Source organism: Platichthys flesus, chromosome 18, assembly GCF_949316205.1.
Source record: "Platichthys flesus chromosome 18, fPlaFle2.1, whole genome shotgun sequence".
Lineage (NCBI taxonomy): Eukaryota > Metazoa > Chordata > Actinopteri > Pleuronectiformes > Pleuronectidae > Platichthys > Platichthys flesus.
The window spans coordinates 9,112,539-9,128,642 of record NC_084962.1 but is presented as its reverse complement, the minus strand read 5'-3'; the positions used below and the strand labels follow the sequence as shown (position 1 = coordinate 9,128,642).

General features: G+C 41.4%; 1 protein-coding gene across 1 annotated transcript in view; it reads left to right on the top strand.

Moving 5' to 3' along the window:
* LOC133973915 (MAM domain-containing glycosylphosphatidylinositol anchor protein 2-like) overlaps positions 1 to 16,104 on the top strand; it is a 78,553-nt gene that overhangs the window by 27,651 nt on the left and 34,798 nt on the right. Inside the window, exon 6 of the mRNA XM_062411990.1 lies at positions 8,055 to 8,327. Coding sequence (XP_062267974.1) covers positions 8,055 to 8,327 — 273 coding nt within the window. The remainder of the gene's footprint in view (positions 1 to 8,054; positions 8,328 to 16,104) is intronic.

The following is a 16,104-nucleotide window of genomic DNA, read 5'->3' as shown; positions in this document are numbered from 1 at the left end:
GTCTCTTTCTGCTCACACTGTGTCTCTGTAGAGTGAAAGTCATTTGTTAGTGTACAAAAAACGTCTATATTTATCGCGAGATGACATGACATTAATACTTGATGATGCATTTCATTGCTGTGTACTGTGGCTGTTCACTCTTATATAACAAAACTTGTTTGTCTGTCACTTCTTTCTCAAAGTCTGTGATGGAGAAGTATTGCAATTGTTCCCCGTCTCCTAGTATTCACCCATGTTAACCCATTAACAGCTATGACACATATGAAACTGTATTTTAAAACCTAGGCATTTGATAGAACTGTTTCGATCCCCTAAAGAGAGATGCCTTTTCAATGTAAGTCGTTGCATTTTCCTCAAACTTCATGAACGTTTAAAAAAATCTAAAATATCAACAGACTTAAGTTTTGGTCAGCAGTGACATTGTGTGGGTCTGAATCTTCTTTTCCTCAATTGACTCTGCTATGATCTGCTTCAATCATCTAAAACGCTACTTCTTCTTTGCAGGAAAATGGCACACAAACAAACAAACTACATTTCTCAAAATGTACTTCATCAGTCATGTGTCTCAAAACTATGAAATTATTTACGAGATGCCCTATAAGGAGAAGCATGCACACATCGCACCCGGTCTTAGGTATAGACGCATATGTTGCATTTGGTCTTTAAGCAGAACTGCATTTGGCAGGAAATTTAAATCTGTAAGGTAAAGCCACAAACTATTTCCACATCATCATACATGTGCTGTAAGGAGGAGTGCTAAGACTGCTGAACATAAGCCACCACTCTCTATAATATATGCCCACAATTTTACATAAACACAACAAATACCGCTTCAAGAACAACTCAAAGAGGTATTTGAAAAGGTGGCTGCTGAAGAAAGGAAATGTGATCCCCAGCAGAAGTGTGACAGAGCCGTGGCACGACTTGAATGCAATGCGGCAGCATCCGGTGGACATGGGTAAATGTGGCAAGGAGGGGAGATGCCAAGAGGACTGATGCAAAGTTCCCTCTCAGTCTGAAAACAAGGATGAAGACTCGCTGTAAAGATGACAAGGCAGAAACAAACAAGAATAACAAGAAAAAGGGCGAAGAAAAACTGTTTCACTTCAATCAGCAGCCGCCTGCTTGTCTGGTCTGACAGATGATCTCCGGGGAAGAGAGGAGGAACAAGACCTCCAGACTATAAATTCAGGTGGCCTTAAATAGCTACGATGAATAGTAAAAAACAAATCAAAAGCCTAGGGTTTAAAATTCAATATATCCTTTCATTCTGCCCCAGTTAAATCAAGAATGATATACATCCATAGTAAAAACCAGAAGACTGTATCTTTTCAGAAGCAATCGCCTGATTCTCATGAACCTTTGAATGGCATGTTTCATAGGGAAGGTCAATACCATGACCACTTTCTGGCAAGATTTATCTCCTCCGACATGAAAGCAGAAAAGGTCACGTCTTCTCTTTCCCTCCGCTGCCCCCTCCACCTCAGGTTCAGTGACAGTGGACAAGGGTCACTTACAGGGAGAGAGAGTTGTAGGTGACACCCACACGGAGACGACAGGCCTCTGAAAGCGAAGGACAGGGAGAGAATAAGATAGGGCTTTCAGGTGGACGACACACCTAATCTTTCCTGAAGTAGATTTCCTTTGGCGCTTAGTTGCATCATAGGATGACACACACGGAACAAGACACTGAGGGAGAAACTCTGTCTCTTCCTTTCAACACAATTTATTCAGAAGAAGGCTCTTATTTCTGATTATGTAGAATTATTGTAATAAAGCGCTGCTTTTCTTGATGTCATACAGCACTTTCATGTGTTCTTCATCTTCAAAGGCGACCACATAATGAAGAGGCTTATTAGGGCTTTGGTATTGATAAATCAATCATTCTGCCATGTTCTCACATCAGAGCCAATTCTCCTCGTCAGACTCTAGTTACTTATTAATAGTTGGCATCAAAGCCCGAGTTTAAAAAGCACAAGCAATCTGCTCTTGAGTTGCTAGATTGCTTTGACTCAATTTGAGTGTAGTGGGAAAATGTGTCCACCGTGTGTACACACCAACACACACAAACACAACCTTGACTCTGTTGTGTTTGCCAAGCACACAGACCTTTGCTCGTCTTTTTCAGCGAGAGAATTTACTTTATTAACACAAGCCAGCCCTTCGTTTGTTGTTTGCGCCGCGTGCCTGTCGGTATGCCCCCCTGCCTTATTTCTCTTTTGGCCTGTCTCATGGTGTGTAAGCACAAGCCAATCCCTCTGAGATGCTTTTTCTCGCCTCCATTTCCAGGTCCCAGCATGAGCAACCCGCCTTTGGTGGTGAGCCATGTGCAAAGCCGCGTTTAGTAACTTGATCAAGGGACTGAGGTACAGTCCTCTGAAGCAAAGAGCATTAGCGGCGTGAAGGAACGACTCTGGCAAGTCAACAGCTTTGATATGTAAAAACCTGCATCTGTTGGCTGGCAGAGGCAACGCCACGAGGAGAGGTATAGGGGAATGGCAGACGTTCGCCTTTAGAATTGTCACACTAATAGAATTGCAAACGGCAAAATCCCAAGCTGTGACACACTAATGTTCTTAGTCAAACTGACTTGGCATGGTCCAGGGGCTTGAGAGAGGAAGTGAAGAAACAGAGGGAGAGAGAGGGAAGACGGAGGCTGAGAGTGGTGTCCTGTCCTAGATACCACTGTCTGTCACAGTGAGAGTTATCAAGCTCTACTTCGGCACAGATGCACAGGAATCTTTTAGCCCAGAATCCTTCTGCTCCCGCTCACAACGTCCATGACACCTGCCTGATGCAACCATGCGATTGTCCCCCTGAGCGGGGGGGGGGGGGGCCTTGCTATCTGACATACATCAAAAAGACACACCGGGATAAAGAGCTACCGTCTGGGCAAAAGTGATGAGCAGAATTACACGATGATTGTTTTTAATTAATTTTTCCTTCCTGCATCAAGAAGGCCCCGCAATGCTGGCCCCTGAGGCCCGCTTTAATGTGAATCATATTAGAGCGATTCACATTAGCCTAACGCCAGCAAATTAATCTTTTGCATTGCGGCGGAGCTAGCACACACCACATTTGGGGATGGAATTTTTAATAACCCTTTTTTATGGAACAATATTGAATTGACCAGCTGCATCAGACCCACACCAGGAAAGGTCAGCGGATATGCAGGTTGTAAACACGAGACTTCACACGGTTTGGACAGAATAATTCATAACTTGGTCAATGGCTGAGCTAAACCCATTAGCGGATCACAGGGCTACTCCTCGCCCGAAAGAGTCCACATTGATTATCATTAATGGTATATTTATGTTCATAAATTCTCCCCAAGTTTTAATAACTGTATGGTAATGCAGGCGGTGCTTAAGTTCATTGTTTGATTGCTGCGGCTGTTGCGTGAGGGAAGGAGGGCGCGTTGGTGCGGAGCAGTGTTTCTCTACATTATTCAACACAGGGACTCATTATAAATCAGTTGAATTAGGGTTATCATTTTATATTCCGTCTATAACTGTTAGACTTCCTAATGAATGTCTTTTCTTCTATCAAGACTTAATGGTGAAGCGTGTTATGCTACAAAGGAAATTCTCCCTGAAGGATGCATTTGCTTGCATCTCAAAACAAGGCCCTTTGTTTTTCTTTTACACTCCCACGCACGGCTGTTGAACACAGTCGTGAGCAAAATGCGAAATATTTCCGACTGGTGTGCTGCTTTGTCGCGTGTTAATCCGACACATGTCAACAGACAGTGAATACGTGGAGAACAAGGAGAACTGCTGTCACGCGAGGCATCGGCAGTGGAAACTCAGTGTACAGGGCCCTGTTCAGACCTGGTGTTAACATCCGTCCTGATAGAATCACAGGTTAGTCTGTTCATACCTTGCATTGGAAATGATTGATTCATAATGAAAATGCAGCATGTCAGGAGATGTCCGTCAGACCTGTAGGTCACGCTTTGCATGTGTGTTTGAATCCCAGGATGGATGTTAATACCAGTAGCGATCAGGCTTATTACTCAAACAGCATCCTCTAGTTGTGTATTTTCTTTTCATTCTGCCATATACATCTACTCCACCACATTTCAGAGAGAAAATGTGTTCACTTTACTAAAGATTCTACATAAAAAAAGAGAAAACATAACCAATTGTTGTAGACCTATTGGACCTCTCACCACTTACCCTAGATGAGGCCTTTTGTATGTGTCTAGTAGTTAGTTATTCCGCTCGAGGAGAGATTGCCCCTTCAAACTTCTCAGATTTACATAATAATGAAATTATGCATTATTTTGCAAGAAATAATCCATTAAAAAGCTGGGTGTAGAAGAGCAAATGATTTTCTTGTTCCCTAGAATCAACTCATTATAACCGAGATTTATCTTTTGGGACTGGACTAAACTCTACATTAAGTAGTTAAACATATCTCCCCCTCCGCCGGCTAGAGCAGTTAATGCCATTGACACACTGTTGCAGCAATCTAATGCTCAGTGGTCTTTATTTACCTCAGTGCCAAGCAAACCAGAACTTTATTTGGGACAGGCTTATTTTTATTTCTAGTTTCCCCCTTTCAGCATTTTATGCAAACTGCCTTCTCCCTCCTTGTTTACCCTCTGCCTTCATTAAATCTGTTTAATGTCCATTTACACAGCTCTAATTCCACTCTTGATACACGCTCGGAAATATGGCCACATTAAAAAAACTCGCAGGCTTCCTTTTATAGGTGGGCTTTTACTGTGTTGATTTTTTTTTTTTTTTTCTTTGTCCCTTTTTATATTAGCAAGAATTTATTTGTTAGTTTTGGCCACAGCACCTATATTATTTCTTACTGATTATTTCGACATCTAGTTTACTACCTCAACATTATATTGTGCCTTTAGTATTCTTTGCTCTAAGTGCTATTATTTTGATAAATTATGCATTTTGCTTATAAATATCTGGCAGTTTTACTTCCATGATGACGTGTTACTTGTAACATAGTGTTTGTATGTTGGTGTGGTGCTTCCCACCTATATGTACTACACCTCCATCACCAAGATTTGCATACTGTGAGAGAAGACTAAACAGGAAAGACCAAATAAACATTCAGATGTTGCAGGTAACCATACATGCTTCAAGCACGTACACACTTTACAGTAAATTGTACTCTTGACTTTTGCCCACTGGCTTGCATGTCTTTCTCTCGATGCACTCACCTGAAGTGCACGGACGAAAAAGTGAAAGCCATTTTGACTCAAGTTGAAGTTTACTCTAAACCAGTCAAGCGGTATTTTAGAGATGCAGGTGCACGCATGCACATAAATTCACCTCAGCTCCCTCCTCCCTGTAGATGGCAGCCCACGTGAACTGCCGGGGAAAAGGCCTCTGTGCTCCTAAATGTTGTCTTCCCTCCACTTTATTGTCACCGTATCCACCGCCGACTGATGATGGATTACTTCTCAGCCACTGCTCAGGGTTTTCCCTCGGCCTGTGACTCACAGCAACTCCGAGCCCTCTCCCACCTTTCGAACGCTGCACTAACCATGGCGAGCGCCGCGCAGGGAATATTACAGACGACCTTTTTGCTCCTTTCGCTCCATGTTTGCTGGGCAGCTGTTCCCCAGGACGATGCACGGGGGGAGGGAGGGTAGCGGCATGTGCCCTTGTTTAAAGGATCCTTTTGTTACAGAAGAGATTTGATTTGTTTTTCATTTGCTGCAGACCCCGACCATGTCTTCATTTTTGTCTGTATGTGAATAGAAATGCACTTACTGCAATGTGGTGTAGTGCCACTCAGGGAGGCTGTGGAGCCGGGCTGTGATTCACCGACACAAACAAACCTACAATTTTAATGTGATAAGTAGAGATTGGGAGTTTCTTGGAGTCACAGATAAGCCACTGGGTTTGGGTGAGCGCCCAGGAAAGGCTTGTTTGAAGGAGGAGCTGATTGCTGTTTTGTTTTTACGCTGATTAAGGCCACTTCACTCTCCACCTCGTGAACATTATCAGCTGACAAACTTTTTTTTTTAATTTCTCTTGGCAGATTTGAGTTCATTTTTTCTTTCACCCACTGTGTGATGATTTATTATATTTCTCCTTATCTCATCAAATGGTGTGTCATTAATTAATGGTAGCTGCTGTGTGAATTGCAGGATGTGTGGTAATTAGCATAGAGGGCAACAAGTTAAATCCCACTGGTTTATGTAGGTATTAGTTTTATCTCTGCTTTTGCACTTCTGGATGACTTGCCCTGCTCTATAGCCTGAGCTGAGGTTAACTCTAATATGTGCAACAGAATAAAACTTTAAATAATTCAAGTTGTCTCTTGTAATAACACAGTTAGCACATTCATCATTCAACTCCTCGTTCCTGTAAAAGATTTATTTGAGCATCCTCGCCATATTTTTGAAAATGGCTGCTTGAGGTTGAAGATAATGACGTTAATTGTGCAACCAATTGATCTGCTGTAAATTGTAATACACAGTTTGTTTAATTGCATATCCTATCAAGTTCAGAAGGCTCAGTAATTATATTATATTATCTGGTGTGAATAATGTGGAAGATTATGTGGCAGATTCAATCAGGTAATCAGTGATCTGTAACAGATTACATTTTAAAAAGTAGCATCCCCAGTCCTGGCTGTAGCTCCCCGCCTCTCCTTTACTCAGAGAGGAGTTATGCAAATGTCAGGCTATTAAGGGGCTCTGTGTCGTTCTGCCTCTTCTCTCCAGTGTTCGCTGTTGTTTTTCAAGCCCTGCCGTGACTTTTGTCAAGCATCTGTGTGAGCATGTCAAGAGCAAAGATGCTTAAGATGGGGAAATTATTCGCAACCAATCTCAGTGCGTTCACAGGCAAGCACTTCCATTTTGTCCTCTAGAAAAAGAAGAGCTAAAGATGCATTTTTCCCCGTGCACATGAATCAAGCAAATATTTAACAAATATCCAAATTCAATCCATCCGAACCATTATCTAAAGCACTTATACTCTGAGGGAGCTCTCTCTGAGTGAGAGCCTCTGAACTTTCTGCAGAGTTTCTCCTGGCGGACTCCTAGTAAACACTTCGGAGGATGTCGAGGTGAGCAGCTGTGAGAACACAACACACCAGGATGAAGACACCGATGAAGATGTCAAGAGAGCTTTTGGTGATAAGAGCTTCTTTGTGTGCTATAAACAAAAACCTGTGATCTCCGTCGCCGAATCAATATGGTGACGGATTGATTCGGCGACGGAGAATCGCCTCAGCGCTCTGGAGAGTTCCGTGTTGCTGTGAGCAGAGAATCCTCTGATGTGTTTTAGAGGCAACCTCCAGAGAAAGTCCTGACCCAATTGAAGAGACATTCTCCTGAGTTCACATCTGAGAATGAAGAGGTGAAGCCTGTCAGACAGTGGAATAAGTTATTCATTTTCCATTTTGAAAGCTAGAGATGCACTTCATCATGCTGTTACCAATTTTCTGTGAAGCATGACTGATTTCATGCAGATGTGATTGTTTAAAGTTGACTTACAATATGCTTAAATCTCACTTTTTCCCCTCTGCTCAATGGACACCTTCATGTCCTAATGTTGGAGCCTCCTCTGAAATATCTCTCTCCCATTCTGTCATTGTATGATTCAAATACTTGTGATTGAAAAAGCTGTGATTTTCAAACCATGTTGTGTTCTTTGGTCTAAGGTCCGAGTTTTGAGACCACGCTCGAACTCATGTCCCTTCTTTTCACTCTCATGACGTATCCATGTTTTTAAATAAATGTCTTTATTCTTCTCACACCTAATCCTTCTAGATGTAGAAGTCTGACTGTCCATTTTGTCTTCCAGATCTTTTTCTCTGTTAATATTATACCTCAGGGGGTTACAGACGAACTAGTCTGACCGAAAGGGCCCTTGTCTGAATAGTGTCTGGCTTGTATGGACTCAATGCATCTTCCTCCTACTCACTCTTTTCTCTCTTCTCTTTTATGCCCTCTTTAATGACTTTTTTTCATCATCCTTCCATATTCCCATTGCATTGACATCCTTGAGAGACCTTTCTGTCCCTGTCAAACTTTAGCTGAATTCTTCTGAGCCTTTCTGTCTCTTGCGCAGACCCGCCGACAGTGGAACCGGTTTACACCGAGATGCGTCAGGGCCTCGGGAGACCTGTGGTGATGACCTGCAGGGTGCTGCGAGCCCACCCCTCCCGTGTGCTGAGATTCGAGTGGCTTCTATCAAACCGGCTGCTCCACGCCGGAGCCTTCGACGCCCAAAAGGATGAAACGGAGTACACGATCCGCAGCCTCAACCGCGATGGCTGGGGGGAGTACACCTGTAATGTCATCAACGAGGCCGGTGCAGGAAAATGCACCTTCCAGGTCACAGGTAAAGACTTGTCTTATTGTTGAATTGACTTTTATCACATTGTACACATGCACTTGTGCACATGGAACAAATTTCCATGTCCCAAATTTCCATGTCCCAGTATGTGTTGAAGTTTCAATATTTCTGGTAAGTCTGTTTTAAATTAGTTATTTGATGCTCCATCCCGCGATCACTCTGTGTGAAGGCTGTGTTTATATTAAGGTATTTTGGCTTCATTTTTGGATAGTGGGAAGAAGTGAAGACGTGTCGTCCATCGTTATATATACAATCTGTGATTAAAAGAAACAGATGTTGACTGTTAGTTTGAAGTGGTTAACAAACAGCAGTCCCCTGTGTAAAGACCAGTGCTGATGCAACGACAGCGGCAGCTACCTAGAGAATTAAGCTAACTTTAGCTCTGTGGGTTGTTTGAAAATGCTGTCACCAGCTCCCGTTTTAATTTCTAACTTTTATAACAAGAATCCTCTGAAAGGATTGAAATGCATTTGATAAAAACATCCAGGATATATTGTAAAAAAGACTGATCCGTTTGAAGATGTGGAAAAAAAAACAATCTGTCTTGTTCCTGTTTTTCAAACTGGGGCAATTGTTGTCCTAGTTTTGTAACTTTGAGGAAAAAAGGAGTCGAATCAGTTTTCATTCGAACAACGTGAAACCCTTTTTCGGCTGCTTAGCTTATTAACTTGGACAAGCAAGGTGGTGGATGGATGTATGTTTTATTCTTTGTATTGTCAAACAGTATGTTTCACTCTAACATTGTTTAAAACTCAATGGTGTGTGTAGCTTGGATGACAAGTTTGAAACAAACAGATCCTGGAGCAGCTTAAACAAATGTATACTAAATTTACACAGTTTTTGCGCAGTTTTTTGTGAGCAGGACTTATAATCCAACCAAATGGCTTAAGTGTAAAGAACGAAAAAGTCTTCTCATTAAACGGTTTAAATACAATTACAACAAATTTAAATGTTAACAAACCTTCTCTTTTCTCTTCTATGTATGATAGAGAAAGTGCTGGACTGTCAGAATGTGTCTGTGAATGACACAACTGTGCAGTAAAGCTCTAAATATTTGCAGAAGAACAAAAATAAAAATTCGATCAAAGAGAATTAGTCAAGCCTGACCTGAACCCGACGGGCATTTTGTTAATTGGGCTTATTGCAGGACAGGCACATGCAGCATAAAAGATCAAGTAGAGTTTCCTGCCTATGTGACCGAGCCAAACCCAAACCCTCGTCTGGTCCCGATGGGGCCACGATGTAATGCACACATCAGTGGTGTACAAAACTGACTTTTACTCAACTTCTTCCATTTTGAAGTTGTTTTCCATTCATTCTCACTGCATGTCTATAACCAGTTCCCCAGTTAGACAGCTACAGTTGGGCTCCACAAACATACAAAGGTCCTTATTGTTCTGTGCTTCTGGGGTGGGGATGCCTTTGTATATGACAGGAAATGAATGAAATAAAAAGAAGACTGACAGAATAACAAAATAGATTGTCACTCTAAATAACAATCGACACATCAGCGGGACGTGTCAGTCATGTCGGCTCTTTCTCTGCCCTAAAGTACAAAAGCCGTTCTGTCAGATAACACGCACTTGGCCTCTTCCCTCTACCTTTTTTAGATTGCCTCTGTTTTGGGAGTGTTTTTTTCGCCGGCACCAAGTGTCCATCTCCTGCTTGGTTGTTATGACAGGACCAAATTAGTTTGGCCACACTCTGTGACCGCAGGAACTCTGGCCAAGGTTTCAATCTCCCAGACCTCCCATTAGAGACAGGAGCTGCAGGGTCACAGGAGGAGTGTTTGTCACTTTGATCCTCTGCCACTTAGGTCGCTCTCCTCCTCGATACTGTCCATTTCTCTCTATCTATTGCTGTCTTCTAATCATACCTTTTCTCCGCTCGATTTTTACGATCAGCTTACTTTCTCTTTGTCCACGTTGTCTTCCCCTCATTCGTCATCCCTCTCATTTAAAAACGCCTTTCCCCTTCTTCCTGTGTGTCATAAATCAGAACGGAGACAGAAGCAGATAGCACCCTCTGGCCATTTGTTTTTCTCAACAGAGCAGGGGTTTTGCCTGCTATTGCTCACCCTCCACTCCCCTTCTTTCCCTTTCATCCTCCATCCCTCCTTCCCCATCTCTCCCGCCACCGCTCCATTCTTCCCTCCCAATGCTCCAGATTCCCACCATCTGGACTCAGTGGTTGCCAAAGGTATGGAGGCTCTTTTAGTAAGCCCCCTGAGTGCATGAGCATGGTGCAGAAAATCTACTTTGGTTCCTCCCATCATCTATGAAATCTGGCTCGCCCTATTCCCCTAGCTCCAGCTCTTATTCTCCAAGATTTTTTTGAGTTTGATCCTGAAACCCACCAGCCACAGTGTGAGATCCACAATGTTCTGTAGTGTGGTTGAAATAAATCATGTGCTGGAGCGGCAGGTTGCAGGCTCCTCTATGACTCGTGAGCCCACTTCCAGATGAAGCTCATTAAATATTTGTCGTGGCTCTTACATTAAGGTGGTATCTCTGTTTGCTCACTTTACCGAGTAAAGACAGGTAGACGCCCCAGTGGAAATCTCTTCACCACTCTCTCTCCCTGACATCTCCAAAATAAACATATCAGTCCACACTTCTGGCCCGAAGCCAAAGTGACTTGATTGAACTCGCAGGCTCAGTAAACACGGCGTGGAAAACATACATGTTACCATGCCGACAGACACATGCAAACACACCAAAGTCAGGCAGGAGGCCACTCTCAGGACAACATATAATGAAGCCTCAGAAATGATGTGCGCCAGGGGAGCATGTGTGTGCATGTGCATGGATGCCCATGTGCCAAGCCATTGGGACATCTGCGGAAACAGTTGGCCATTAAATTGTGCCAGGGGAGAAACCCCCTCCGAGGGACGTAATGTGTATCACTGAGCTTTGGCTCATGCTCTCTGTCATGGGAACCCTGAGTTTCCTTTTCTTTTTTTTGTCATTTTTTTATTTGTTTGTTTTGTTCATGCTTCTCCCAAATCTCTGGGTCTTCAGGCTGTGTTTTTGTTCCTTTTTTCATTCTTGTCTGATGCAGTGACTCTGCAGTTTACTTTACATCCTGTCCTGAGGCTGCAAGTGTGCACTGAGGAAGCAGTGATAGGGTGAAACAAAGGTCTTGTATAACCCAAACCTGAAAAATACAGGGGACGTTCAACATTTAAATGTGGCACTCTCATAAAGGTGTGGGCTGTGAAGATAAGAAAGTCAAAACTTAAGGAGCAGAGAGGAGATATTCATGCATTCAACAAACAACCAACATAAAACTAAAACTAATATCAAACGGATACTGCAAAGCTGGTCCAGACATCTCCCCCCCTCACTGAACATGTTTCTGAACAACATACAGTTTTCCTGGAATTCAGAAATGCACAACGGAAGTACAAATGATATTTCTCATTTCTCTCTCACATAATCCCTCTTTCTGGCAGTCCGTCATCAATTAGAAGAGGAAGAAAATTGTCAGGGACAATGTTCACATATTCTTTGTATTTATTTTGAGATTCTGAGTAATGATGTGCTTGTAAGGCTCCAGCTTCTATTTTTATTCTAACCGATATTCCTAATGATGCACAAATCATATTTTGGAACTCGGTGCCTGAAGTTGGCTGCAATCAGATATTTCTATACAAGGAGAGAATTGTTTTTTCTTTCATGTGACTCACACTCTCTGTTCTGAAGGCCACTTGGATGGCTTCTCTCCGAATTCAGTCTTTTGTATTACTTGATGACTTTATCCATCATCATCTGGAGTAATGTTTTTGTCATTTTGTCATGTTGATTTCTTTATTGTTTTATCTGCTTGTTTGAATCTTTGTGGAGGGTTTTAAATAACCTCCCTAGACACTTTTTTGAGCTGCTACAATTTGATGCTTTGGGTGTGATTTTTTATCTTTATCATTTATTCATCTCTTCTGGCGAAAACAAAAAGCTTAATAGATTCTACATTCACTTACTAAGCACAATCGTCTACATGGGCTCCTGCTCTTGTTTTAAAATGGTGGAAAGATACATAATTGGTGCTCAGGATGTGATGATTTACCACCTGCACTAGTCTAGATTAGTCAAATTAATCAACAATATAATTAGTGGACGACAACATAGATAACAATTAGAAGAATGGCTGTTTCATAATTGAAATAATATATCTACAAACAGTAAGTAGCCTTCAGGTTTCAAGCTACCAGGCCATTGTCAAAATCAAACAAGGACAAAGTTATTAAATGGAATAGTGTTCCAATAGAACACAATATGATCTAAATTCAATCCCACTTGTTTATTTAACATGCAAATCTTGTAATGCAATCATTACAGTAATATCTGTATTACAGTAATGAAATAATCTTAACTTCAAAATCACATCATTTTAACGCACATTATCTCAAATGAAAGACTCCTGAGATTTGGAAGAATAAAGTTGTAATTGAAAGGAGGGCCGTAGTATTACAAAATAAAGTCATAATTTAAAGAGATATAAAGCAAAGCGTAGTTACTGGATCCAAACTCTTGAACCATTCTCATTGTTTCTTTAGAAACTGCAAAACCTTCTTGAATATTATGCAGATGTATCAATGGTAGCCTTAAAGACAACGACTATCAAACATTTCCCCCTCCACAAAAAAATACATTTCCTTCAAGTCTGTGTGGGTGTTTCTTCCAAAATAGACTCAGTTACTTTTTCAAAATCCTGATACTTGTGATGATGTGGAGCAGATGAGTCAAGTATTTTATATGCGAAAACGAAAGTATAACTTAACAAGACGCTGCACATTCCTAATTTTAACACAGGAAACAGGCTGATCTTCTGATATTGTCAAATGACACATAGCCTGAAATTAGGACTTTATTATATAACATCATTCTTGTAATATTGTGACTTTATTCTTGAAATCTTGGATATTTTTATTTCCTTTTAAGTGTCACCCAAACTCCGTTGTAATTTAAGGGACTTGAATAATGAATGAATAATTCTGTCTCAGACGTGGTTTTCAGCATTTCGGCTGTGTGCCTTCATTGTCTATACCCAGGTCACATGGGTTTAACTTCAGCGCTGCAGTAAATGGAGAATGATGTTGAATTCTTTCCTAAGCTCAAAGAGACATGGTGATATTGATGGATCCTGTAGGTAGTAATGACTGAGATTACATGGTCAGAGTAAAAAGGCAGCATATGAATAATGTCATCTGTGCTCAGACTGAGAGTCTGTCAGGCTTGAAGGACAGACACAATCTACTCTGTCTCCTGCAATTTTCTCTTTTATATTAATTTCCTGACTTGTTTTGGCGGGTTCTGCTCATTTCATATCAGAACAATAGAACAGTGGGTGTAGAGCAGCCCTCAGTGAGCTCTGACCATGAAGGATACAATCAGAAGCAACACAGGTTGAAGACATAACATCAATACCCGCCATTAGAAATCTTTTTATTCTTTTTTTGTTCTATGGATTAGGAAGTTTCTCATTAGGAGTTCAACATTCCCCTTAAAGGAGAAAAGCCACAGAGAGAGATTTCACTCTCCATCCCAGAAGGACACCACCACACGATTACCAGCGAGTCCTCTAATGTCTCTAATGCCTTCTCCCTTTAGTCACCGGGCTATTTGTGCGGTGGTGAGTTTGTCTCGGCCAGCTGTGCGTCCATATGTGAACGTCACTTCTGCTACAAAAGCCGAGATCAAACATTCGCCCCGGACCGTATAGCAACACTTACCATATGGTGGGACAAAGTGTTTTCCTGAAGAAGAAAACATGTTCGCAGACCCTTAAACAAAAAATAAAAAGGGAGTCTGCAAACAAGGTCAGCCTCCTGCCTGGAGGCTTTTGCACTGAGCTGTTATGAATCATTGCATTGGTTCTGCAGTTATAAACAGAATTTCAAAAAAAAAAATCAATTAAGTCGTGTGTACTTTGTGTTTGATGTCTCCCACCCAGGGTTATCGGTTTCAGGCAGTGTAAGTGGGTTAGGTAATGTGCCTCACCAGACGTAACCTTTTATTAGGAGCGATGGACCATTTTGCTTAATTAAATTGTGCATTTGAATAGACAACGATTCGCCAGTGAATTTGCGACAATGTCCCCGCCTTTTGCTGTGAATGTGTTTTTTTAAATTCCTTTTCTCCAAACAAGACATGCGACTGTGCAGGAAACACTTAAGTTCACTGATTCTAGGATTTTATGATTTTTAAAGGCACAACGTGTGAAAGTACTATCCTGTCCTAGAGTGATGTGTTTTTAAAAATTAGTCTACATCGAATTCTTTATAGGACAATTTGTAAAAACACACATTGGGTAGAAGTCAGTTTAATTAAACCTCAACGCCTTTGCTATACTTCAAATCACAGCCTTTTCCTCGGTGTACAGTTGTACACGGCATGAGCAAAACTGACACTATCTGCCAGGCTGACTTATGTAACGATCGCTGTTCCGTATGTTGTAAACACAGCTGCCTCTATACTGCCAAACAGTGCCAAGTGAAGTGCAGACACTAATTATCCTTTGCTTTTTTTATTGTTAGAAAATATGGTTTTCTGGTTGCATTAGCTTTTCAGCAAGACATGGAGCAGCCTTTAAAACAGCATCCTCAGCTACCACAAACAGGTTTGTCTACGGGTGCATTTCTCAACTCAAAATGAAGATAAAAGATTTAAAAAATAAATGACACTCCTTAATTATTAACAGTATTTGTCTCCCTTCCACTTGTTATTTTCTCTCCGAATGATTTTGTCTAGCTGATGTATGAGTTCCTTTCCCCTAGATCTGGAATATTGTATTTTAAATAGCTTTATCCATGTAAACGCTAAGTGATCTACAGTTAGCGGCCTGAAGCATCATTAACCTGATTAATTGTCCAAAATGCAGAACAAAACGCCCTCAGTGTTGATTTGGACTTATTATCACGGATGATTATGAGAATTGATCGTGCCAGTCAGGGGCCAAATGAAACAGACACAACCCAGCTGCGGAAGCTCTGTGTGGAAAACACAATCCCAACGGAAGTGGGTGACAGCGGTTATTCCTGCTGTCATTTTTTCGGGGGGGGGGGGTTAGTCGTCGTGACACTGCCCTAAGACAAGGGGCGACTGGTTTGACCAACATCCATGACTCGACCAGCCCCTTTCATTTTCAGTGGGTTTTGTTGTGTTGTGTCTTTTGCGTCTGTGTTTTCTGTTAATGAGCTTGTGCGAGACGTCTCGGCCACCGTACCTCACTGCTTTGGATTTGAAAATGTAATGATTTATGTTTAAAATGTATAGGGTTTTTTATATCTTAACTTGGGGGCATATAAATTATTATACATTTCAGTGTAATGTGGGTAATTGTTTTGTTTTCCGTTCCTAATTCCACAGTGTTTGCCCCATACTGTTTTTCCTTATGGTAGATTTTATCTCAAGGCACTGTGTATTCATCACTTAACAACCGAGGGTGCATGATTATAAAGCAGCATATGTGCCGATTCCGACTGCTCTGTCAATGTTTTTCTTTTATGCATATGATTAATTTGTAAACGGGAAGGATGGTTTATTCTTATTTTTGTCTTCATGTCAACCATTGAAAACACTTTACGTCTTTTGAACCTCGTCAGTGGCGTCTGTCGTGCCAAGTTCATTTGTCACCATTCTCACTCCTTCTGTCTTAAATGATTTTCCAAGCACTGTACTTTTCATCTGTAAAAATTGAGAATTTGTTGGAGCCTATTTTTAACTGTGGATTAATACATTTTTTTATAGCATTAGTAATTCAA